Source organism: Coregonus lavaretus, assembly GCF_964263955.1.
Source record: "Coregonus lavaretus genome assembly, chromosome: 2".
Taxonomy (NCBI): domain Eukaryota; kingdom Metazoa; phylum Chordata; class Actinopteri; order Salmoniformes; family Salmonidae; genus Coregonus; species Coregonus lavaretus.
Window position 1 is genome coordinate 6,087,687 of NC_139989.1, and position 26,062 is coordinate 6,113,748.

The 26,062-nt window shown below is 43.2% G+C and overlaps 1 protein-coding gene across 1 annotated transcript in view; it reads left to right on the forward strand.

Annotated features, from left to right (window-relative positions):
- LOC311099936 (histone-lysine N-methyltransferase 2C-like) overlaps nucleotides 1–26,062 on the forward strand; it is a gene marked incomplete at its 3' end in the record, with an annotated part of 100,261 nt that overhangs the window by 59,332 nt on the left and 14,867 nt on the right. The window contains exons 9-11 of the mRNA XM_084140653.1: nucleotides 939–1,053; nucleotides 6,450–6,652; nucleotides 13,643–13,806. Coding sequence (XP_083996779.1) covers nucleotides 939–1,053; nucleotides 6,450–6,652; nucleotides 13,643–13,806 — 482 coding nt within the window. The remainder of the gene's footprint in view (nucleotides 1–938; nucleotides 1,054–6,449; nucleotides 6,653–13,642; nucleotides 13,807–26,062) is intronic.

Sequence of the window (26,062 nt, forward strand, 5' to 3'; positions counted from 1 at the left end):
GGTGGGGGGAGAGGGATGGGGGCCAGGGGGTGTTGGTTAGGCAGCAGCACTCAGAGTGATATAGGGACGTCTCTGTGTGTGTGTGTGTGTGTGTGACTCCACTGCACAGCTGTAAATATCAGATGACGTTCTCATTCAGGTTGGATTTGTGTCATCTGAAAAACAGGCTACTGGGATTTGATAGATCTCTGGGCTCTAGCCTCTTTCCTAATACCATAACCCCCCACCACACACACACGCCATAAATCTTACATTTAGGTCTCTTGATTTATTCTTCAAACAACATTAATGCATCCAAAATCTGCCACGGAGGGACGGTTCTCGATGGCGGGTGCCGTTTTAATGGTGCGTTTGATTGGCTGGACCAATTTAGAATCTTGAAGTTCAGTGAATTGTATTCTATGAAGGAAACGTGATCTTTTCTCGTTCCTATAAGTTATGTGTACCAGGTAATGGAAAAAGACGTAATGTTCACAATGTGGTGTGTGAGATCATTTGTGTGTTATAAAATGTACTGCATTGAACATAATCAGTGAGAGGTTTTTTACCCCCGATTGACAAACCTAATTTGAGTTCCCAACTGTCTGGCTGGCTTTCTTTTCTTCCTCGTACTTTATTGATAAATGAATGTAGTTCCTTGTCTAATTCCCAAACACTGATAAAGAGCCTATAGACACTGTGAGACCCTGGAGGACCAGACTCAATAATCCCTCTCCTGAACCACACAGATAAATACCAAAGTGACACTTGGACAAATGGTTTGGGTGTCTGTCTTTGCGGTTGGGAAACACAAACCCTGGTGCTGTCCATACTACAGTACTCCCATGCTATTTTTCTCTCTAGTCTAGGGTGTGTGGGTTACATTGGGTGTGTATTGGGTGTGTGTCGTATATTATTGTGTGTGTATAATCTTTCTCTTTCCTGTGTGTGTGTTGCAGGAACCCGGGGGAGGACAGCAAGATGCTGGTCTGTGACACGTGCGATAAAGGCTATCACACCTTCTGTCTCCAGCCTACCATGAAATCCATCCCCACCAACGGTTGGCGGTGCAAGGTAAGAAACACTCCAAACACTTTTCACAACACGGAATATCGTCTGGCAGAGACAGGAGAGTATGTATGTATATAACGTGCTGTCAATTTACCTCACGGGGGGGGGGGGGGGGGGCGGACGGACGGACGGACGGACGGGGGGCTCTGAAGGAACGCGAGTGAAGCTCTTGTCTTCCGGCTGTTTCACCGTACCCCCATTTCTCTGTCTCTCTGTCTCTCTCTCTCTCTCTGTCCCCAAAGAGTCTCCCAGCTGTTTTTATCCGGCAGTTGAAAATAGCTTTTGGGGCTTTTAGTGCCTTTTTGGGCTGTGGGGGGGGGGGAGATACAGCCCTCAAACATGGGCAATAGCTTTTGGGGCTTTTAGTGCCTTTTTGGGCTGCAGGAGGGGTGGGGGGGGAGATACAGCCCTCAAACATGGGCAATGAAGTGTGTTTCCCCCGGCTTTGCAGTGGGGGCACGCAAGCATGCAGGCTTTCATCTCCACTATTGTCATAAAGGGAGATTCTGGGCTTAGTGTGGTTGCTAAAATGGAGGGAGGAAATACTGTGGATACATAAGAGTAGAGTGCCAAAAGCTGAGATGGCCCCCAACCCTTTTACCTTACTGTAAAGGGGAACAGTTTTTCTTATTGCATTCTGGAAGACTCGGGACATGTGAGGATTTCTTAGTTTCAATCTTTTATCTTTCAAAACAAAATGTAGGTTTTCATTCACCCATTTTACTTAGTTGCTGTGTGGTACAAAGGGGAGTAGTCTAAAATGTCTCCCCAAGACCTGCACTGCTGCTGTTTTGTATCCACATTTTATTGGAGGAGAGATTCCTCATGTTGCTCCATTTTTAAAGGGAAAATACACTCAAGAAAAACAATTGTAAAAAATATATACAGTGCATTCGGAAAGTATTCAGACACTTTTTCCACATTTTGTTACGTTACAGCCTTATTCTAAAATTGATTAAATAATTTTTTCCCCTCATCAATCTACACACAATATCCCATAGTGACATTTTAGCTCATTTGTTAAAAAACAAAAAACGGATACCTTATTTACATAAGTATTCAGACCCTTTGCTATGAGACTCGAAATTGAGCTCAGGTACATCCTGTTTCCATTGATCATCCTTGAGATGTTTCTACAACTTCATTGGAGTCCACCTGTGGTCAATTCAATTGATTGGACATGACAGAGCAAAAACCAAGCCAAGAGGTTGAAGGAATTGTCTGTAGAGCTCCGAGACAGGATTGTGTCAAGGCACAGATCTGGGGAAGGGTACCCAAAAAATTCTGCAGCATTGAAGGTCCCCAAGAACACAGTGGCCTCCATCATTCTTAAATTGAAGAAGTTTGTAACCACCAAGACTCTTCCTAGAGCTGGCCGCCCGGCCAAACTGAGCAATCGGGGGAGAAGGGCCTTAGTCAGGGAGGTGACCAAGAACCCGATGGTAACTCTGACAGAGCTCCATAGTTCTTCTGTGGAGATGGGAGAACCTTCCAGAAGGACAACCATCTCTGCAGCGCTCCACCAATCAGGCCTTTATGATAGAGTGGCCTGATGGAAGCCACTCTTCAGTAAAAGGCACATGACAGCCCGCTTGGAGTTTGCCAAAAGGCACCTAAAGGACTCTCAGGCCATGAGAAACAAGATTATCTGGATCTGATGAAACCAAGATTGAACTCTTTGGCCTGAATGCTAAGCGTCACGTCTGGAGGAAACCTGGCACCATCCCTACGGCGAAGCATGGTGGTGGCAGCATCATGCTGTGGGGATGTTTTTCAGCGGCAGGGAGACTAGTCAGGGTCAAGGGAAAGATGGACGGAGCAAATTACAGAGAGATCCTTGATGAAAACCTGCTCCAGAGCGTCCAGGACCTCAGACTGGGCCGAAGATTCACCTTCCAACAGGACAACGACCCTAAGCACACAGCCAAGACAACGCAGGAGTGGCTTCGGGACAAGTCTCAATGTCCTTGAGTGGCCCAGCTAAAGCCCGGACTTGAACCTAATCGAACAACTCTGAAAATAGCTATGCAGCGACGCTCTCCATCCAACCTGACAAAGCTTGAGAGGATCTGCTGAGAAGAATGGGAGAAACTCCCCAAATGCAGGCATACCCAAGAAGACTCAAGGCTGTAATCGCTGCCAAAGGTGCTTCAACAAAGTACTGAGTAAAGGGTCTGAACACTTATGTAATTTTATTTTATTTATTTATTTATTTTCATTATGGGGTATTGTGTGTAGATTGATGAGGGGGAAAAACAATTTAATCCATTTTAAAATAAGGCTGTAGCGTACCAAAATGTGGAAAAAGTCAAGGGGTTTGAGTACTTTCTGAATGCACTGTATATATATTTTTTTTTATTAGTCCACTGTTGAAACAGTCCCAAAATGCTTTGCATGTCAGCAGTCAAGTTTTAAAAATATTGGACTTTCAAGAAGCAAAGTGTCACCGGCTACATCATCATGATGATGCAAAACATTTTGGGACTGTATCAACAGTGGACTAATGAACAAAATATTGTTTTTGAGTGGAATTTCCCTTTAACATTTGAATGAAGAATTCTGCCTAATTTCACTGTAAAGGGTTTGCCTTAGGTCCATAGACATCCATGGTCATTTTGACCCTTATTGAGATACTGCCAATAGAAACCCACAATTCTCATTGACATCCGCATTGGGGTGAATTTACAAGTCTCGCTGCGTGTGGAGGCAGGACATTGAGACGTAATCTGAGCTAATCCATCATTTTACATCCGATGGAGGGATGAAGAGGATGGATAGATATGTCTCTGATCCCATTCCTCTGATCATCAGCTGGCCACCAGCTCTACCTCTTTCTCTCTCTTTCTTACTCTGTGTCTGTCTGTGTGTTATTAATCCCTGTCTGTCTCACGGTTACAGCACACTGCGCTGCCAAGGCAAATGTAGTTATCCGAGGCCTGCTAGCGCGCGCACACACACACCTCCTCTCCCCCACCTTATCCCCATCTCTTCCCAAATCCCAGTCAGGCACTTATTTTCTTCAGGATAGACGTGGGGCCACTCTCTCTCCCTCCTTCCTTCCTTCCCCTGGCCCACAGGGCCACTCTCTCCCCCCACTGTTGGACATGAGCTGGCCACTGGAGCCAAGCCATAGGGGTGGCTTGTCTCTAATAGGCCAGTGGGGGTCTGGACTTTAGGGTGTGTGGGTGGCGTTTGGTAGGTTAGGGGGTTGTACAGAGAAGCTTTAGATTGAGCTTGTTCCTCCTCACCCCTGAAAGCTCGGAATACCACTGCTCCTTTTGAACGCTACTTAATGAGCCTGAAGTGGTACTTTTGAAGGTGTAATGTAATTTCCACCTGGCTGATCATAGGCTCATTGCAAAGGAGGCATATTTTTTATATGGGTTGGGAAATGTATGTTAATTATTATCTTTGCGTAATCCAATAGTGATCACGTGTTTTGAAATGGCTGTCATAAAGATGTTGTGTTTTATCCGTTTTAATAACTGACATAATGTAAATGGCAATCAGTTTAATCCTCTGATGTGACATTTTCAACCAACATTTAAATAGAACAGTTTCATGCTTCATAACAAAGTGAGGTCAGTTGGCAAAAGTTTAAAGGTGGTTGGCAGAAATAAACACACTACTTTCTATGGTATGCATTGTCATTCTGGTGCCATGTACAGTGCCTTGCAAAGGTATTCCTCCCCCTTGGCGTTTTTCCTATTTTGTTGCATTACAACCTGTAATTTAAATGGATTTTTATTTGCATTTCATGTAATGGACATACACACAATAGTCCAAATTGGTGAAGTGAAATGAAAAGAATAACTTGTTTCAAAAAGTCAAAATAATAAATAACGGAAAAGTGGTGCGTGCATATGTATTCACCCCCTTTGCTATGAAGCCCCTAAATAAGATCTGGTGCAACCAATTACCTTCAGAAGTCACATAATTAGTTAGATTGCACACAAGTGGTCTTTATTTAAGTGTCACATGATCTGTCACATGATCTCAGTGTATATATACACCTGTTCTGAAAGGCCCCAGAGTCTGCAACACCACTAAGCAAGGGGCAACACCAAGAAAGCGGCACCATGAAGACCAAGGAGCTCTCCAATCAGGTCAGGGACAAAGTTGTGGAGAAGTACAGATCATTAAATCCATTATTAAAAATGGAAAGAATATGGCACCACAACAAACCTGCCAAGAGAGGGCCGCCCACCAAAACTCACGGACCAGGCAAGGAGGGCATTAATCAGAGAGGCAACAAAGAGACCAAAGATAACCCTGAAGGAGCTGCAAAGCTCCACAGCGGAGATTGGAGTATCTGTCCATAGGACTACTTTAAGCCATACAGTCCACAGAGCTGGGCTTTATGGAAGAGTGGCCGGAAAAAAGCCATTGCTTAAAGAAGAAAATAAGCAAACACGTTTGGTGTTCGCCAAAAGGCATGTGGGAGACTCCCCAAACATATGGAAGAAGGTACTCTGGTCAGATGAGACTAAAATTGAGCTTTTTGGCCATCAAGGAAAACACTATGTCTGGCGCAAACCCAACACCTCTCATCACCCCATGAACATCATCCCCACAGTGAAGCATGGTGGTGGCAGCATCATGTTTTGGGGATGTTTTTCATCGGCAGGGACTGGGAAACTGGTCAGAATTGAAGGAATGATGGATGGCGCCAAATACAGGGAAATTCTTGAGGGAAACCTGTTTCAGTCTTCCAGAGATTTGAGACTGGACGGAGGTTCACCTTCCAGCAGGACAATGACCCTAAGCATACTGCTATAGCAACACTCAAGTGGTTTAAGTGGAAACATTTAAATGTTTTGGAATGGCCTAGTCAAAGCCCAGACCTCAATCCAATTGAGAGTCTGTGGTATGACTTAAAGATTGCTGTACACCAGCGGAACCCATCCAACTTGAAGGAGCTGGAGCAGTTTTGCCTTGAGGAATCCCAAGAGACTTGCAGCTGTAATTGCTGCAAAAGGTGGCTCTACAAAGTATTGACTTTGGGAGGTGAATAGTTATGGACGCTCAAGTTTTCAGTGTTTTTGTCTAGTTTCTTGTTTCACCCGCAACATTTTTTTGCATCTTCAAAGTGGTAGGCATGTTGTGTAAATCAAATTATACAAACCCCCAAAAATCAATTTTAATTCCAGGTTGTAAGGCAACAAAATAGGAAAAATGTCAAGGGGGGTGAATACTTTCGCAAGCCACTGTAGCGAAGCATTCTATAGCCACTGGGTGTTGTTGAAATGTATTTTTCAAAGAATGTGTTTTCACATGTAGTTTTGTCACTCCAAACTTTGGTTGTTGACCATGGAAATCTAAATATTTCAGTGTGCAATGAATCCATATGTAGAAGTGTAACTAATGTATCATGTCTCTGGCCTTCCCTCTATCTCCAGAACTGTCGGGTGTGTTCTTTGTGTGGGGTCAGGCTGGCGGGCCAGTGGGCCCACAACATCACACTGTGCGAGGGTTGCCATGGGCAACCGGAGGAGCCCGCCCCCACCCTGCAGTGCTCACTGTGTGTGAGGGGCCAAGGCCCCGGTGACGCCCCTGGAGACGCCCCTAAAGACGACCACCTCACCTGCCGCACCTGCAAGAGGTACGCTTCATTCTGTCGCCGTGATTACTGTTGATTATGTTAACGTCCCCAACACTGCTGATGGATGCCGTGCAAGACAATGAGCTGATACACAGTAGAACTACAATATTTATTTAGTATGTGATTAGCCTGTTCCCAGATCTGTTAGTGCTGTGGTCATTGTCATGTTTGGCATGAGGGGTCCTACAGCACAAATCTGGGACCAGGCTTACATGTACCAGTCTGTGGTAGGGATGGGCACAGTTATTTTAATATCCGAACAGACGTTAGTATTGAAATACTTGCAAGAGTATTCATTTTTGAAGAAAAATAAATCATAGGCCTATTTTAACAATGAAAAGGCTTTGTCTAAATGTAATTTAATTATCTATGTGACATTCCAACACACAAAGATATACCATGACATTTGAAATTCTTAATTCAATAAAACAAGACTGTAGTTATGACGTGCGCCCCATAAAAATACGTACCGTAGTCTACACGGGTTTCACTCGTTTGTTGTTATTGTTGGCCATTCAGTTGCAAGCAAGCGGCACCCAAGTCGCGCATGCTAGGCAGCAAGCCAGTTCCCAAGTTTAAGTAATCCGGATATCCGAAAACATGTAATGATATTATTTGAATAGTGAAAGTATTTCAAATGCCCATCCCTAGTCAGTGATATATACTGTATATGCCACATGGGGCCTCTTTCAGTGTCCCTGTGTACGCAGGTTGTATCATCTGTCTCGTTACGTGTGATTGAGCTATTTATTGACTAACGATGTGGATTTGACACCCCGCTGTCGGGGTCATCTAATGAATTGGATTATAATATGGTTTACAGCTAGAGACTGTCACACAGCCAAAGTGTTAGCTAATATGTCAGATGGATTATAACTGAATTGGTTTTCAAGCTTTACAGACCGGGAAACTTAGCATTACAGTGTTGTAGCCCAGTAGGTTAGTTTAGTTGGTTTTTCACATGTTTCACAGTGTACAAATGGTCAATACCAAATGGAATCTCCAGGTCAGCAACTGGCCCAGCGATCCAGCCAATCCCGGTCACTTAAAACGTTGAATAGGTAGATTAATGGCTACGTGGGCCTCTATACCAACTACTATTATTAACCAATCACTGAGCTGGATTTGGCAGCTCTGCTGTGGGCTAAGGTTTTTCCACAACAGAGCGATTGTTGCCCACGGCGACCACTGGGAGGTCGTTACGGCAACCCAGAGCTCATGCAGTTGGCGGCATGGTGATGCCTTTGTGATGAGGGGTCGTGTAAGTAAAGACCACTGTGGCGAATGGATTGGTTATCCAGGTCCAGCAAGTCGCCTTAGGGTCAGCCAATATCGTTCACCGTAGTGGACACTTCCTGCCGTCCAGGGAAGTAAATAGGAGCTGCAAACCCCTAGGCCCCAAACTTAAGTCTGGACCTCGAAGCCAGTTCCACTGCATTTTTTCATTGTTCCTCTCTAATCAGGGACTGATTTTAGACCTGGGACAACAGGTGTGTGCAATTTAATTATCAGGTCGAACAGAAAACAAGCAGGCTCCGGGCCTCGTAGGGTAAGAGTTAAGGACCCTTGGCCTACAGTGGCTTGCGAAAGTATTCACCCCCCTTGGCATTTTTCCTATTTTGTTGCCTTACAACCTGGAATTAAAATTGTTTTTTGGGGGGGGTTTGTATCATTTGATTTACACAAGATGCAAAATATTTTTTATTGTGAAACAAACAAGAAATTAGACAAAAAACCAGTACTTGAGCGTGCGTAACTATTTAATACTTTGTAGAGCCACCTTTTGCAGCAATTATAGCTGCAAGTCTCTTTGGGTATGTCTCTATAAGCTTGGCACATCTAGCTACTTTCAAGTTGGATGGGTTCCGCTGGTGTACAGCAATCTTTAAGTCATACCACAGATTCTCAATTGGATTGAGGTCTGGGCTTTGACTAGGCAATTCCAAGACATTTAAATGTTCCCCTTAAACCACTGGAGTGTTGCATTAGCAGTATGCTTAGGGTCATTGTCCTGCTGGAAGGTGAACCGCTGTCCCAGTCTCAAATCTCTGGAAGACTGAAACAGGTTTCCCTCAAGAATTTCCCTGTATTTAGTGTCATCCATCATTCCTTCAATTCTGACCAGTCCCTGCCGATGAAAAACATGCCCACAGCATGATGCTGCCACCATCTTGTTCTCGAGGTGATGAGAGGTGTTGGGTTTGCGCCAGACATAGTTTTCCTTGATGGACAAAAAGCTACATTTTAGTCTCATCTGACCAGAGTACATTCTTCCATATGTTTGGGGAGTCTCCCACATGCCTTTTGGCGAACACCAAACGTGTTTGCTTATTTATTTTTTAAACAATGGCCACTCTTCCGTAAAGCCCAGCTCTGTGGAGTGTACGGCTTAAAGTGGTCCTATGGACAGATACTCCAATCTCCACTGTGGAGCTTTGCAGCTCCTTCAGGGTTATCTTTGGTCTCTTTGTTGCCTTTCTGATTAATGCCCTCCTTGCCTGGTCCGTGATTTTGGTGGGCGGCGATGTTCAAAGTTTCTGATATTTCTTTATAACCCAACCCTGATCTGTACTCCACAACTTTGTCCCTGACCTGTTTGGAGAGCTCCTTGGTCTTCATGGTGCCGCTTGCTTGGTGGTGCCCCTTGCTTAGTGGTGTTGCAGACTCTGGGGCCTTTCAGAACAGGTGTGTATATACAGTGGGGAGAACAAGTATTTGATACACTACCGATTTTGCAGGTTTTCCTACTTACAAAGCACGTAGAGGTCTGTCATTTTTATCATAGGTACACTTCAACTGTGAGAGACGGAATCTAAAACAAAAATCCAGAAAATCACATTGTATGATTTTTAAGTAATTAATTTGCATTTTATTGCATGACATAAGTATTTGATCACCTACCAACCAGTAAGAATTCCGGCTCTCACAGACCTGTTAGTTTTTCTTTAAGAAGCCCTCCTGTTCTCCACTCATTACCTGTATTAACTGCACCTGTTTGAACTCGTTACCTGTATAAAAGACACCTGTCCACACACTCAATCAAACAGACTCCAACCTCTCCACAATGGCCAAGACCAGAGAGCTGTGTAAGGACATCAGGGATAAAATTGTAGACCTGCACAAGGCTGGGATGGGCTACAGGACAATAGGCAAGCAGCTTGGTGAGAAGGCAACAACTGTTGGCACAATTATTAGAAAATGGAAGAAGTTCAAGATGACGGTCAATCATCCTCGGTCTGGGGCTCCATGCAAGATCTCATCTCGTGGGGCATCAATGTTCATGAGGAAGGTGAGGGATCAGCCCAGAACTACACGGCAGGACCTGGTCAATGACCTGAAGAGAGCTGGGACCACAGTCTCAAAGAAAACCATTAGTAACACACTACGCCGTCATGGATTAAAATCCTGCAGCGCACGCAAGGTCCCCCTGCTCAAGCCAGCGCATGTCCAGGCCCGTCTGAAGTTTGCCAATGACCATCTGGATGATCCAGAGGAGGAATGGGAGAAGGTCATGTGGTCTGATGAGACAAAAATAGAGCTTTTTGGTCTAAATTCCACTCGCCGTGTTTGGAGGAAGAAGAAGGATGAGTACAACCCCAAGAACACCATCCCAACCGTGAAGCATGGAGGTGGAAACATCATTCTTTGGGGATGCTTTTCTGCAAAGGGGACAGGACGACTGCACCGTATTGAGGGGAGGATGGATGGGGCCATGTATCGCGAGATCTTGGCCAACAACCTCCTTCCCTCAGTAAGAGCATTGAAGATGGGTCGTGGCTGGGTCTTTCAGCATGACAACGACCCGAAACACACAGCCAGGGCAACTAAGGAGTGGCTCCGTAAGAAGCATCTCAAGGTCCTGGAGTGGCCTACCCAGTCTCCAGACCTGAACCCAATAGAAAATCTTTGGAGGGAGCTGAAAGTCCGTATTGCCCAGCGACAGCCCCGAAACCTGAAGGATCTGGAGAAGGTCTGTATGGAGGAGTGGGCCAAAATCCCTGCTGCAGTGTGTGCAAACCTGGTCAAGACCTACAGGAAATGTATGATCCCTGTAATTGCAAACAAAGGTTTCTGTACTGCTTTTCTGATGTGTCAAATACTTATGTCATGCAATAAAATGCAAATTAATTACTTAAAAATCATACAATGTGATTTTCTGGATTTTTGTTTTAGATTCCGTCTCTCACAGTTGAAGTGTACCTATGATAAAAAATTACAGACCTCTACATGCTTTGTAAGTAGGAAAACCTGCAAAATCGGCAGTGTATCAAATACTTGTTCTCCCCACTGTATACTGAGATCATGTGACAGATCATGTGACACTTAGATTGCACACAGGTGGACTTTATTTAACTAATAATGTGACTTCTGAAGATAATTCGTTGCACCAGATCTTATTTAGGGACTTCATAGCAAAGGGGGTGAATACATATGCACGCACCACTTTTCCGTTATTTTTTTTTTTGAATTCTTTGAAATACGTTTTTTTTTCATTTCACTTCACCAATTTGGACTATTTTGTGAATGTCCATTACATGAAATGCAAATAAAAATCCATTTAAATGACAGGTTGTAATGCAAAAGTATTCATCCCCCTTGGCGTTTTTCTTATTTGTTGCAAGGCACTGTAGACCCTCACTTGAAGTGCTGTTTTAGCTAATTTTTATTGGCCAAAAAAAACTGGCCAGTTTTACATTGTTATTGTGGCTAGTTTTAACAGTAGTTTTAAGACCAGCTCTTGGAGAGGGCTGAAATGGCCATTCTCTCAGAGGCCCCTCATAAGTACTTCTAAGCATACTCACATTATGAGTAGGGCTCACAGCCAGTTCTCTAGTAGTTATCCAGAAGTTCCCCAAACATAGTCAAAAGTATTGCCGTTAATGAACTGCATGTTTCATTTGCTTAGTGCTTACACGTCACGCTGACTCAGCAAACTAGCTCTTCTTGTCAGTTTCCCCGCTGAAACTCACACTGGTCTGTCTTTTGAAGTAGCCAGAGCTCAGGAATCGCAGGCAATACATGGGCTACACATACATGTCCTCTGTCTCCACGACGATGACCGTATTATAAGCAGCGCCTGTCTTTTTACTAAAGAAATTCATATTGTATCCCCCTAGAGTCTTAAGGGCCCGGGTCTGAGTTTCTACTAAGCTAGCCTCGTTGAGAACCAGGCTTCCCTAATGCATATCTCTAGCTTAAACAGACAGATTTTGATGGGGATTTTTTAAATTGTAATTATTATTCTTTGAGCCGAGCACGCTTGGCATTCTCTCATCCAGCTTCACCTGGAATGCTTTTCTAACAGTCTTGAAGGAGTTCCCACATATGCTCAGCACTTGTTGGCTGCTTTTCCTTCACTCTGCGGTCCAACTCATCCCAAACCATCTCAATTGGGTTGAGGTCGGGTGAATGTGGAGGCCATCATTATTCTTTGAGCCAAGCCGCGCATCATTTATTTGCTCGGCACTGAAAAGCCAACTGACATTTACTCCGGAGGTGCTGACCTGTTGCACCCTCTACAACCACTTTGATTATTATTTGACCCTGCTGGTCATCTATGAATGTTTGAACATCTTGAAGAACGATTTGGCCTTAATGGCCATGTACTCTTACCTCCACCCGGCACAGCCAGCAGAGGACTGGCTACCCCTCAGAGCCTGGTTCCTCTCTAGGAGTTTTTCCTAGCCAACGTGCTTCTACATCTGCATAGCTTGCTGTTTGGGATTTTAGGCTGGGATTCTGTATAAACAATTTGCGACATCATGTAAAAAGGGCTTTATAAATACATTTGAAAATGTGTGCATTTCTCTATATGCCAACAGTCATAACCATTACAGATAACAAATCCTAATAGCTAAATTGCTACATATACAGTACCAGTCAAAAGTTTGGACACACCTACTCATTCCAGGGTTTTTCTTTATTTTTACTATTTTCTACATTGTAGAATAATAGTGAAGTCATCAAAACTATGAAATAACACATATGGAATCATGTAGTAACCAAAAAAGTGTTAAACAAAGATTCTTCAAATAGCCACCCTTTGCCTTAATGACAGCTTTGCACACTCTTGGTATTCTCTCATCCAGCTTCACCTGGAATGCTTTTCCAACAGTCTTGAAGGAGTTCCCACATATGCTGAGCACTTGTTGGCTGCTTTTTCTTCAATCTGCGGTCCAACTCATCCCAAACCATCTCAATTGGGTTGAGGTCGGGTGATTGTGGAGGCCATTATTATTCTTTGAGCTGAGAAATTATTTATAAATATATTCTCCACCAGTCTCTCCCTTTACCTCATTGCCTCAAGCCTCACGAGCTGGGCATAAAAATACATTTAAAAAATAATAAATAAATAAAATGTTTTATTATTCTTTGAGCCAAGAAATTATTTTATTTATTTAAATATTTATTTATATATTGCTAAATATATTAATAAATACATATTTAAACATATACATACATATTTAAATATTTAAATAAATAAAATTTCTTGGCTCAAAGAATAAAAAAACATATTTTATTTATTATTTTTTTAAAATGTATTTTTATGCCCTCGTGAGGCTTGAGGCAATGGGGTAAAGGGAGAGACTGGTGGAGAGAAGCAAGGCAGAGTAAGCAGGGGAGAGTGAGAGACAGGGAAACACAGCTGGGAGAGCAAACCCACACCACAGGCTTAGAGACCCTCTCTGGGAGAGCTGCCATGGAAGCTGACTGACTGATGAGGAACCCAACCTGCCTGGCTAGAAAGTTTTAGTCATACCTAATGCTTCATGGTGGATGTCCAATAACTGCTGCTGGTGTAAATAATGACTTACTGAGTTGGTGAAAACCAGCTTCACATGTATGACAATTAAAGTTACTGTTATGATGAAGCATGTGATTGTTGTACGTTCCAGTCATAAGTATTTATTGCGTCATCTTAATCACGTCAGGTTGAAGTAATGTAAAGCTGTTTTGTTTATTTAATGGTGTTTGTTGGTTCTCTCTCAGGTGGCTTCATGGGGAGTGTGAGAAGCAGGCAGGGGGTGACCCAGACCTCCACCCACAGGCCGACTACGTCTGCACCGTCTGTAAGCAGGTGGAGAGCGACATGGTGGAAACCCCGGCCAGCCCCATCCAGGAATCCACAGAACCAGAACCAGAACCCACTATGGGTAAGAAACACACACAGCTGTATACAGCTGTCATTTACCTATGTAGAAAACTACCGTTATCTTGTGTGTCAGGTGGGTACTGGGACAGCAAAATATAAATAATTTCTGTGCAAATGGACCAAGCCAGTATTGTTTTGTCTTATTGTTGACTATATGGAGTAGTGCTCTAGTCTGGTTCACTATGTGGAATAGTGATCTAGTCTTGTTGGCTGTGGAATAGTGCTGTAGTCTAGTTCAGGGATGGGCAACTGGTGGCAGCCCAACATTTTATTTTTATTTATTATTTAACACATTTTGGGAACTCACTAACTGTTGAGTTAGAATAGTAGAATACAAAAGGTGCAATTTCGAAATTGATTCGTAAGTTAGTCTAGACTGCTATCTAAACTTGAAGTAATCATGGTCGCATTACCGACTGGGGGGACCGCATTGAATTTGTTGGTCACTCTCACTCAAATATATTAACTGAAAACATTTCTTTCCACCCCATGGCAAAATTAGTAGAATTGCATGAAGTTAGTTATTAAATTGCAAAATCTTCTCTCCGCCCCATGGACCAATGTGTAGAATTACAGGGAATGAACTCAGTTTTTTTTTCTTTCTCCGCTGTCAAGAGGGGGGCGGGGGCACTACTGCGGCCCCTCCATAATGAATTCTGAATTTTTTTGTGCCCCCACTCCCATGACAGTTGCCCGTCCCTGGTCTAGTTGACTACGTGGAATAGAATTGTAGTCTTGTTGACTGTGCAATAGTGATGTAGTGTTGTTGTTGACTATGTGGAATAGTGCTGCAGTCTAGTTTAGGAATGGGCGTTTGGCATTTTTTGACTGTTCGAATACGCGCATGATTTATTTGCTTGGCTCTGAAAAGCCAACTGCGGAGGTGCTGACTTGTTGCACCCTCTACAACCACTGTGATTATTATTTGACCCTGCTGGTCATCTATGAATGTTTGAACATCTTGAAGAACGATTTGGCCTTAATGGCCATGTACTCTTATCTCCCCGGCACAGCCAGAAGAGGACTGGCCACCCCTCAGAGCCTGGTTCCTCTCTAGGAGTTTTTCCTAGCCAACGTGCTTCTACATCTGCATAGCTTGCTGTTTGGGATTTTAGGATGGGCTTCTGTATAAGCAATTTGCGACATCTGCTAATGTAAAAAGGGCTTTATAAATACATTTGAAAATGTGTGCATTTCTCTATATGCCAACAGTCATAACCATTACAGATAACAAATCCTAATAGCTAAATTGCTACATATACAGTACCAGTCAAAAGTTTGGACACCCCTACTCATTCCAGGGTTTTATCTTTATTTTTTACTATTTTCTACATTGTAGAATAATAGTGAAGACATCAAAACTATGAAATAACACATATGGAATCATGTAGTAACTAAAACTGTGTTAAACAAATCAAAATATATTTTATATTTGAGATTCTTCAAATAGCCACCCTTTGCCTTGATGACAGCTTTGCACACTCTTGGCATTCTCTCATCCAGATTCACCTGGAATGCTTTTCCAACAGTCTTGAAGGAGTTCCCACATATGCTGAGCACTTGTTGGCTGCTTTTCCTTCACTCTGTGGTTCAACTCATCCCAAACCATCTCAATTGGGTTGAGGTCGGGTGATTGTGGAGGCCAGGTCATCTGATGCAGCACTCCATCACTCTACTTCTTGGTAAAATAGCCCATACACAGCCTAGAGGTGTGTTGGGTCATTGTCCTGTTGAAAAACAAATGATAGTCCAACTAAGCACAAACCAGATGAGTGGCATAACGCTGCAGAATGCTGTGGGAGCCATGCTGGTTAAGTGTGCCTTGAATTCTAAATAAATCACAGACAGTGTCACCAGCAAAGCACCATCACACCACCTCCTCCATGCTTCACGGTGGGAACCACACATGCGGAGATCGTCTCACAAAGACACGGCGGTTGGAACCAAAAATCTCAAATTGTACTCATCAGACCAATGGACAGATTTCCACCGGTCTAATGTCCATTGCTCGTGTTTCTTGGCCCAAGCAGCTCTCTTCTTATTATTGGTGTCCTTTAGTAGTGGTTTCTTGGCAACAATTCGTCCATGAAGGCCTGATTCACGCAGTCTCCTCTGAACAGTTGATGTTGCAATGTTTACTTGAACTCTGAAGCATTTACAGTTGAAGTCGGAAGTTTACATACACTTAGGTTGGAGTCATTAAAACTCGTTTTTCAACAACTCCACAAATGTCTTGTTAACAAACTATAGTTTTGGTAAGTCGTTTAGAACATCTACTTTGTGCATGACACAAGTAATTTTTCCAACAATTGTTTACAGACAGATTATTTCACTTATAATTCACTGTATCACAATTCCAGTGGGTCAGAAGTTTACATACACTAAGGTGACTGTGCCTTTAAACAGCTTGGAAAATTCCAGAAAATGTTGTCATGGCTTTAGAAGCTTCTGATAGGCTAATTGACATCATTTGAGTCAATTGGAGGTGTACCTGTGGATGTATTTCAAGGCTTACCTTCAAACTCAGTGCCTCTTTGCTTGACATCATGGGAAAATCAAAAGAAATCAGCCAAGACCTCAGAAAAAAATTGTAGACCTCCACAAGTCTGGTTCATCCTTGGGAGCAATTTCCAAATGCCTGAAGGTACCACGTTCATCTGTACAAACAATAGTACGCAAGTATAAACACCATGGGACCACGCAGCCGTCATACCGCTCAGGAAGGAGACGCGTTCTGTCTCCTAGAGATGAACGTAGTTTGGTGCGTGAAGAGCAAATCAATCCCAGAACAACAGCAAAGGACCTTGTGAAGATGCTGGAGGAAACGGGTACAAAAGTATCTACAGTGGGGAGAACAAGTATTTGATACACTGCCGATTTTGCAGGTTTTCCTACTTACAAAGCATGTAGAGGTCTGTCATTTTTATCATAGGTACCCTTCAACTGTGAGAGATGGAATCTAAAACAAAAATCCAGAAAATCACATTGTATGATTTTTAAGTAAATAATTTGCATTTTATTGCATGACATAAATATTTGATACATCAGAAAAGCAGAACTTAATATTTGGTACAGAAACCTTTGTTTGCAATTACAGAGATCATACATTTCCTGTAGGTCTTGACCAGGTTTGCACACACTGCAGCAGGGATTTTGGCCCACTCCTCCATACAGACCTCCTCCAGATCCTTCAGGTTTCGGGGCTGTCGCTGGGCAATACAGACTTTCAGCTCCCTCCAAAGATTGTCTATTGGGTTCAGGTCTGGAGACTGGCTAGGCCACTCCAGGACCTTGAGATGCTTCTTACGGAGCCACTCCTTAGTTGCCCTGGCTGTGTGTTTCGGGTTGTTGTCATGCTGGAAGACCCAGCCACGACCCATCTTCAATGCTCTTACTGAGGGAAGGAGGTTGTTGGCCAAGATCTCGCGATACATGGCCCCATCCATCCTCCCCTCAATACGGTGCAGTCGTCCTGTCCCCTTTGCAGAAAAGCATCCCCAAAGAATGATGTTTCCACCTCCATGCTTCACGGTTGGGATGGTGTTCTTGGGGTTGTACACATCCTTCTTCTTCCTCCAAACACGGCGAGTGGAGTTTAGACCAAAAAGCTCTATTTTTTGTCTCATCAGACCACATGACCTTCTCCCATTCCTCCTCTGGATCATCCAGATGGTCATTGGCAAACTTCAGACAGGCCTGGAAATGCGCTGGCTTGAGCAGGGGGACCTTGCGTGCGCTGCAGGATTTTAATCCATGACGGCGTAGTGTGTTACTTAATGGTTTTCTTTGAGACTGTGGTCCCAGCTCTCTTCAGGTCATTGACCAGGTCCTGCCGTGTAGTTCTGGGCTGATCCCTCACCTTCCTCATGGTCATTGATGCCCCACGAGGTGAGATCTTGCATGGAGCCCCAGACCGAGGGTGATTGACCGTCATCTTGAACTTCTTCCATTTTCTAATAATTGCGCCAACAGTTGTTACCTTCTCACCAAGCTGCTTGCCTATTGTCCTGTAGCCCATCCCAGCTTTGTGCAGGTCTACAATGTTATCCCTTATGTTCTTACACATCTCTCTGGTCTTGGCCATTGTGGAGAGGTTGGAGGCTGTTTGAGTGTGTGGACAGGTGTCTTTTTATACAGGTAACGAGTTCAAACAGGTGCAGTTAATACAGGTAATGAGTGGAGAACAGGAGGGCTTCTTAAAGAAAAACTAACTGGTCTGTAAGAGCCGGAATTCTTACTGGTTGGTAGGTGATCAAATACTTATGTCATGCAATAAAATGCAAATTAATTACTTAAAAATCATACAATGTGATTTTCTGGATTTTTGTTTTAGATTCCGTCTCTCACAGTTGAAGTGTACCTATGATAAAAATGACAGACCTCTACATGCTTTGTAAGTAGGAAAACCTGCAAAATAGGCAGTGTATCAAGTACTTGTTCTCCCCACTGTATATCCACAGTAAAACAAGTCTTATATCGACATCTGAAAGGCCGCTCAGCAAGGAAGAAGCCACTGCTCCAAATCCGCCATAAAAAAGCCAGACTACGGTTTGCAACTGCACATGGGGACAAAGATCGTACTTTTTGGAGAAATGTCCTCTGGTATGATGAAACAAAAATAGAACTGTTTGGCCATAATGACCATTGTTATGTTTGGAGGAAAAAGGGGGTTGCTTGCAAGCCGAAGAACACCATCCCAACCGTGAAGCACGGGGGTGGCAGCATCATGCAGTGCGGGTGCTTTACTGCAGGAGGGACAGGTGCACTTCACGAAATAGATGGCATCATGAGGAAGGAAAATTATGTGGATATATTGAAGCAACATCTCAAGACATCAGTCAGGAAGTTAAAGCTTGGTCTCAAATGGGTCTTCCAAATGGACAATAACCCCAAGCATACTTCCAAAGTTGTGGCAAAATGGCTTAAGGACAACAAAGTCAAGTTATTGGAGTGGCCATCACAAAGCCCTGACCTCAATCCTATAGAAAATGTGTGGGCAGAACTTATAAAGCGTGTGCGAGCAAGGAGGCCTACAAACCTGACTCAGTTACACCAGCTCTGTCAGGAGGAATGGGCCAAAATTCACCCAACTTATTGTGGGAAGCTTGTGGAAGGCTACCCGAAACGTTTGACCCAAGTTAAACAATTTAAAGGCAATGCTACCAAATACTAATTTGAGTGCATGCGAACTTCTGACCCACTGGGAATGTGATGAAAGAAATAAAAGCTGAAAGAAATAATTCTCTCTACTATTAATCTGACATTTCACATTCTTAAAATAAAGTGGTGATCCTAACTGACATAAGACAGGGAATTTTTACTAGGATTAAATGTCAGGAATTGTGAAAAACTGAGTTTAAATGTATTTGGCTAAGGTGTATGTAAACTTCTGACTTCAACTGTATTTGGGCTGCAATTTCTGAGGCTGGTAACTCTAATGAACTTATCCTCTGCTGTAGAGGTAACGCTGGGTCTTCCTTTCCTCTGGCGGTCCTGGTGAGAGCCAGTTTCATCATAGCTCTTGATGGTTTTGCGACTGCACTTGAAGAAACTTTCAAAGTTCTTGAAATGTTCCGCATTGACTGACCTTCATGTCTTAAAGTAATGATGGACTGTCGTTTCTCTTTGCTTGTTTGAGCTGTTCTTGCCATAATATGGACTTGGTATTTTACCAAATAGGGCTATGTTCTGTATACCCCCCCCTACCTTATCACAACACAGCTGAATGGCTCAAACGCATTAAGAAGGAAATAAATTCCACAAATTAACTTTTAAGAAGGCACACCTGTTAATTTAAATGCATTTCAGGTGACTACCTCATTAAGCTGGTTGAGAGAATGCCAACAGTGTGCAAAGCTGTCAAGGCAAAGGGTGGCTATTTGAAGAATCTCAAATATAAAATATATTTAGCTTTGTTTAACACTTTCTTTTGGTTACTACATGATTCCATATGTGTTATTTAATCGTTTTGATGTCTTCACTATTATCCTACAATGTAGTCTCCCGAGTGGCGCAGTGGTCTAAGGCACTGCATCGCAGTGCTAGCTGTGCCACTAGAGATCCTGGTTTGAATCCAGGCTCTGTCGTAGCCGGCCGCGACCGGGAGACCCATGGGGCGGCGCACAATTGGCCCAGCGTCGTCCAGGGTAGGGGAGGGAATGGCCGGCAGGGGATGTAGCTCAGTTGGTAGAGCATGGCGTTTGCAACGCCAGGGTTGTGGGTTCGATAAAATAATGTATGTGCTAACTGTAAGTCGCTCTGGATAAGAGCGTCTGCTAAATGACTAAAATGTAAATGTAGAAAATTGTAAAAATAAGAGAAACCCTTGAATGAGTAGGTGTGTCCAAACTTTTTACTGGTACTGTATATTCAGTCAATTAAAAAATCTATAAATGCCATTTACGATACATGTATTGAAACCGTAATATCAACTGGTTATATTATATCATGGAAGGCAATCTTCAAAAAGGTAGCAACCTCAGTAGTGGCACTTGCTTGTAGAAGTCTATGTCTGTGCACTGACACAACCTTGTTTTGTTAATTTAGCAGACAACGCTCTTCTTTTCCGAGCCCTTATCAAAGTAAAGACACCTATTTTATAGTAAAAAGAGCATGATGTAATATAACAGAATAAAATAAAACCAAATATTTTTCCAAATTAAATAAGTTGCCAGTGCGTAGTGATGTGCATCTCGCGTTTGGAACAGATATTCTCAGAGTGATCATTTGAAATGGGGCTCAATTTGGCGAGTTGAAAGACTATTTGTTTTCAGGGTTACAAACACAAATCTGTGTTCTATTCAATATACAGACGTTTGATTTAGTTTATTCTGCCTGTTCTTTGGAATTTTCTAAATGGATTAACAATTCCACATTGAACAACGCATGGGGATTAATTACGGCCGTGAGTAGGCCTAGGCTTAATGATTCTGATGAAAATATGCTTGTTGTATTTATCAAACAGTTTTTGCATATTTTCACTGTCTGTTTTGTGGGGTTATAGACATAAATGGCTCTAGCAGTTCGAAGTAGCCTAAGGGAAAAATTGACGGGACGCAATTATTCCAAAACGGCAGAGCTTGTTGTTGGAACACATATTTCCCTACTTCAGTCAACCAGTCCTTTTTGAATTTCTGATAAAACTGTCATCATTTGGCAAGGAATGTAGTTTGTGCATCCCATCAGATATTTCTGTAGGCCTAACAGGAGCTTGTGTAGAGGGAGCGGTCGGAACGCAGTTGAGTTTTTTATTTATTTATTTCACCTTTATTTAACCAGGTAAGCCAGTTGAGAACAAGTTCTCATTTACAACTGCGACCTGGCCAAGATAAAGCAAAGCAGTGCGATAAAAACAACAACACAGAGTTACATATGGGGTAAAACAAAACAGAAAGTCAAAAAATACAACAGAAAATATATATACAGTGTGTGCAAATGTAGCAAGTTATGGAGGTAAGGCAATAAATAGGCTATAGTGCAAAATAATTACAATTAGTATTAACACTGGAATGCTAGATGTGCAAGAGATTATGTGCAAATAGAGATACTGGGGTGCAAAATAGCAAAATAAATAACAATATAGGGAGGAGGTAGTTGGGTGGGCTAATTTCAGATGGGCTGTGTACAGGTGCAGTGATCGGTAAGGTGCTCTGACAACTGATGCTTAAAGTTAGTGAGGGAGATAAGAGTCTCCAGCTTCAGAGATGTTTGCAATTCGTTCCAGTCATTGGCAGCAGAGAACTGGAAGGAATGGCGGCCAAAGGAGGTGTTGGCTTTGGGGATGACCAGTGAGATATACCTGCTGGAGCGCAGACTACGGGTGGGTGCTGCTATGGTGACCAATGAGCTAAGATAAGGCGGGGATTTGCCTAGCAGTGATTTATAGATGGCCTGGAGCCAGTGGGTTTGACTATGAACATGTAGTGAGGACCAGCCAACAAGAGCGTACAGGTCACAGTGGTGGGTAGTGTATGGGGCTTTGGAGACAAAACGGATGGCACTGTGATAGACTACATCCAATTTGCTGAGTAGAGTGTTGGAGGCTATTTTGTAAATGACATCGCCGAAGTCAAGGATCGGTAGGATAGTCAGTTTTACGAGGGCATGTTTGGCAGCATGAGTGAAGGAGGCTTTGTTGCGAAATAGGAAGCCGATTCTAGATTTAACTTTGGATTGGAGATTCTTAATGTGAGTCTGGAAGGAGAGTTTACAGTCTAACCAGACACCTAGGTATTTGTAGTTGTCCATATACTCTAGGTCAGAACCGTCGAGAGTAGTGATTCTAGTCGGGTGGGCGGGTGCCAGCAGCGTTCGATTGAAGAGCATGCATTTAGTTTTACTAGTGTTTAAGAGTAGTTGGAGGCTACTGAAGGAGTGTTGTATGGCATTGAAGCTCGTTTGGAGGTTTGTTAACACAGTGTCCGTTTGAAGGGCCAGATGTATACAAAATGGTGTCGTCTGCGTAGAGGTGGATCTGAGAGTCACCAGCAGCAAGAGCGACATCATTGATATACACGGAGAAAAGAGTCAGCCCAAGAATTGAACCCTGTGGCACCCCCATAGAGACTGCCAGAGGTCCAGACAACAGGCCCTCCGATTTGACACATTGAACTCTATCTGAGAAGTAGTTGGTGAACCAGGCGAGGCAGTCATTTGAGAAACCAAGGCTATTTAGTCTGCCAATAAGAATGCGGTGGTTGACAGAGTCGAAAGCCTTGGCCAGGTCGATGAAGACGGCTGCACAGTACTGTCTATTATCGATCACGGTTATAATATCGTTTAGGACCTTGAGCGTGGCTGAGGTGCACCCATGACCAGCTCGGAAACCGGATTGCATAGCGGAGAAGGTACGGTGTGATTCGAAATGGTCGGTGTTCTGTTTGTTAACTTGGCTTTCAAATACTTTCGAATGGCAGGGAAGGATGGATATAGGTCTGTAACAGTTTGGATCTAGAGTGTCACCCCCTTTGAAGAGGGGGATGACCGCGGCAGCTTTCCAATCTCTGGGGATCTCAGACGTTACGAAAGAGAGGTTGAACAGGCTAGTAATAGGGGTTGCGACAATTTCTGCGGCTAGTTTTAGAAAGAAAGGGTCCAGATTGTCTAGCCCAGCTGATTTGTAGGGGTCCAGATTTTGCAGCTCTTTCAGAACATCAGCTGTCTGAATTTGTGTGAAGGAGAAGCGCGGGGGGGGGGGGGCATGGGCAAGTTGCAGCGGAGGGTGCAGAGTTGGTGGCCAGGGTAGTGGTAGCCAGGTGGAAAGCATGGCCAGCCATAGCAAAATGCTTGTTGAAATTCTCGATTATTGTAGATTTATCGGTGGTGATAGTGTTTCCTAGCCTCAGTGCAGTGGGCAGCTGGGAGGAAGTGCTCTTATTCTCCATGGACTTTACAGCATCCCAAAACTTTTTGGAGTTAGTGCTACAGGATGCAAATTTCTGTTTGAAAAAGTTAGCCTTTGCTTTCCTGACTGCTTGTGTATATTGGTTCCTAACTTCCCTGAAAAGTTGCATATCGCGGGGGCTATTTGATGCTAATACAGTACGCCACAGAATGTTTTTGTGCTGGTCAAGGGCAGTCAAGTCTGAGGAGAACCAGGGGCTATATCTGTTCTTAGTTCTGTATTTTTTGAATGGGGCATGTTTATTTAAGGAAATTACTTTTAAAGAACAACCAGGCATCCTCTACTGACGGAATGAGTTAGTGAAACATTGACGGGGTTTAGGTAGGAGAACTGTGTGATGCTTGGCTTGGTTAAATTTTTGTTGTGCCCCGCAAATGCACATGTAGAAATGGAACACCAGAGTCAAAGCAAATTAATGTTGTCTTCAAGACAACATTTCTATCTCTGGTTAAAGATCGAGTTTGACATCCGTTCGAGTACTTGATTACTCATGCCCATCCCTAGTCTAGTTGTTGACTATGTGGAATAGTGCTTTAGTCTTGTTGTTGACAAATAGGGCTGTAGTCTTGTTGACTATCTGGAATATTGTTGTGGGCTTGTTGACACTGTGGAATAGTGCTGTAGTCTTTGACTTAGTCAACAAGACTACAACACTTTTCCTTGATGTGGATTAGTGTTGTAGTCTTTGACTGATTAGTGTTGTAGTACTGTTGACTATGTGGAATAGTGTTAATGTCTAGTTGACTGTGGAAGAGTGTTATCGTCTAGTTGACTGTGGAATAGTGTTGTAGTCTCATTGACTATCAGAATAGTGTTGTCTAGTTGACTGTGGGATAGTGTTGTAGTCTTGTTGACTGTGGAATAGTGTTGTAGTACTGTAGACTATGTGTAATAAGGTTATTGTCTAGTTGGTTATGTGGAATAGTATTGTAGTCTTGGTGACAATGGAATAGTGTTGTAGTCTTGTTGACAATGGAATAGTGTTGTAGTCTTGTTGACTATGGAATAGTGTTGTAGTCTTGTTGACTATGGAATAGTGTTGTAGTCTTGTTGACTGGAATATTGTAGTCTTCTTGACTGGAATAGTGCTGTAGTCTAGTTGTTGAGTATGTGGAATAGTGCTGTAGTCTAGTTGTTGAGTATGTGGAATAGTGCTGTAGTCTTTGACGTAGTGGAGAATGTGTGTAGTCTTGTTGACTGGAATAGTGTTGTAGTCTTGTTGACTATGTAATAGGGTTATTGTCTAGTGGACTATGTGGAATAGTGTTGTAGTCTGGCTGATTATGTGGAATAGTGCTGTAGTCTTGTTGTTGACTATGTGTAATAGTGCTGTAGTCTTGTTGTTGAATATGTGAAATAGTGCTGTAGTCTTGTGGTTGACTATGTGGAATAGTGCTGTAGTCTTGTTGACTATTTGGCTCGCGCAAACAATGAACTGGCCAGAACACATTTTTTGGAAAATAACTAATTGGGTTTGGGGTTTTGTGAAATGTTTTTGGATGATGCAGTTAAATTCTGCCGATACTCGAAAAGAAGGTCCACACAGCAATGTCTGAATCCCTTCCATCCACTCCATCTCTCTGAGCCAGGCAGCAAGTGGTGGGAGAGAAATGCATCAATTACTGGCTTCCTGTATTCACAGAACCAGCTGGTGACCTATCATGGGCTGGCCCCACCAGCTAAAAGCCAATCTGATTTCCCTCGAAGGCATTATTACCAGGCCTAATGAAAATGGACCCTGTTCCCAGCCCGCTTGGCACCCAGATGAATTGTGGCGCGGATTTGTTGTGATTTCCCCCTTTCTTCTCCTCTCCCTGTAGCCACTCATCACCCTTCTCCACTGCCTTTGTACAATGTGTGTGTGGGGGAAAGAGGAGGATGTGAGGGAGTGTGTTAGTGTGTGCAAGTGGGATACACATGTGTGTATGCAAACGCATCAGTGTGTGCATTTGTGTGCGCGCGCATATGCATTGGCCCAATGTTCCCCCCCAAAAAATTTAGGCACTGAGCAAATTTCAGGTCTGCTGAGCGCAAACTTGAACATTGTGAAAATTCTGTGCAACTTCCGGAACGTTTACTGTGAACACTAAGGCTGTACCTGCTTTAAGTTAGTGTTAACAGTGGTCAAGTAGGCCACTGTGGCTATTTGATCATAATGTAGGCCTACCAGTGGCCTACCATCAATAACAATGGAGAAAATGCATCCCATAACATTTTAACATTGGATGCCCCCCCCCCCCCCCCCTCTCTCTCTCTCATACATCTCTTTCTGCGTCTACGACAGTGGTTCCCAACCTTTTTTGGTTTCTCTACCACAACTGAATTTTGAAAAATGTAGGCACACAGAAATTTAGGAGCACAATGAAAAATATTTGAGATATTAAAGCTAGAATTCTTAATTTTCCTAGACGCACTGATGCTCATTAAAAAAAATCCAGGTCGCACAACAAATATTTAGGCGCATATACGAGTAAAATGGTCGAATGTGCACACTCGCTACATGTAGCTCTCGCTTTGATCTCAAAACAAACGCATCTACTCACAACCGCTCATGCTGTAAACACAGTCCAGTTTAAAGTGAATGGCACAGATCCATATATTGCAATGGTCTATTTGCATATAGGCCTACTGCAGCGCTGATTGGTTATGGCGCACAGGTCTGTGTGGAGTAAGGGCCTGAGTCGTGCCTGTCAAAGCAATAGAATCCTACTCCGACGCGTTCTACCTACAACAAAATCTCTTGCATAGTTTTGTTTCGGTATGTTGCAATGAAAGTGGCTAATATTGTATTGGTTCGATCACAATTCCCACAATACTTTGTGCTTCTCTGCGTGTGCTGATATTTATTCTGTAC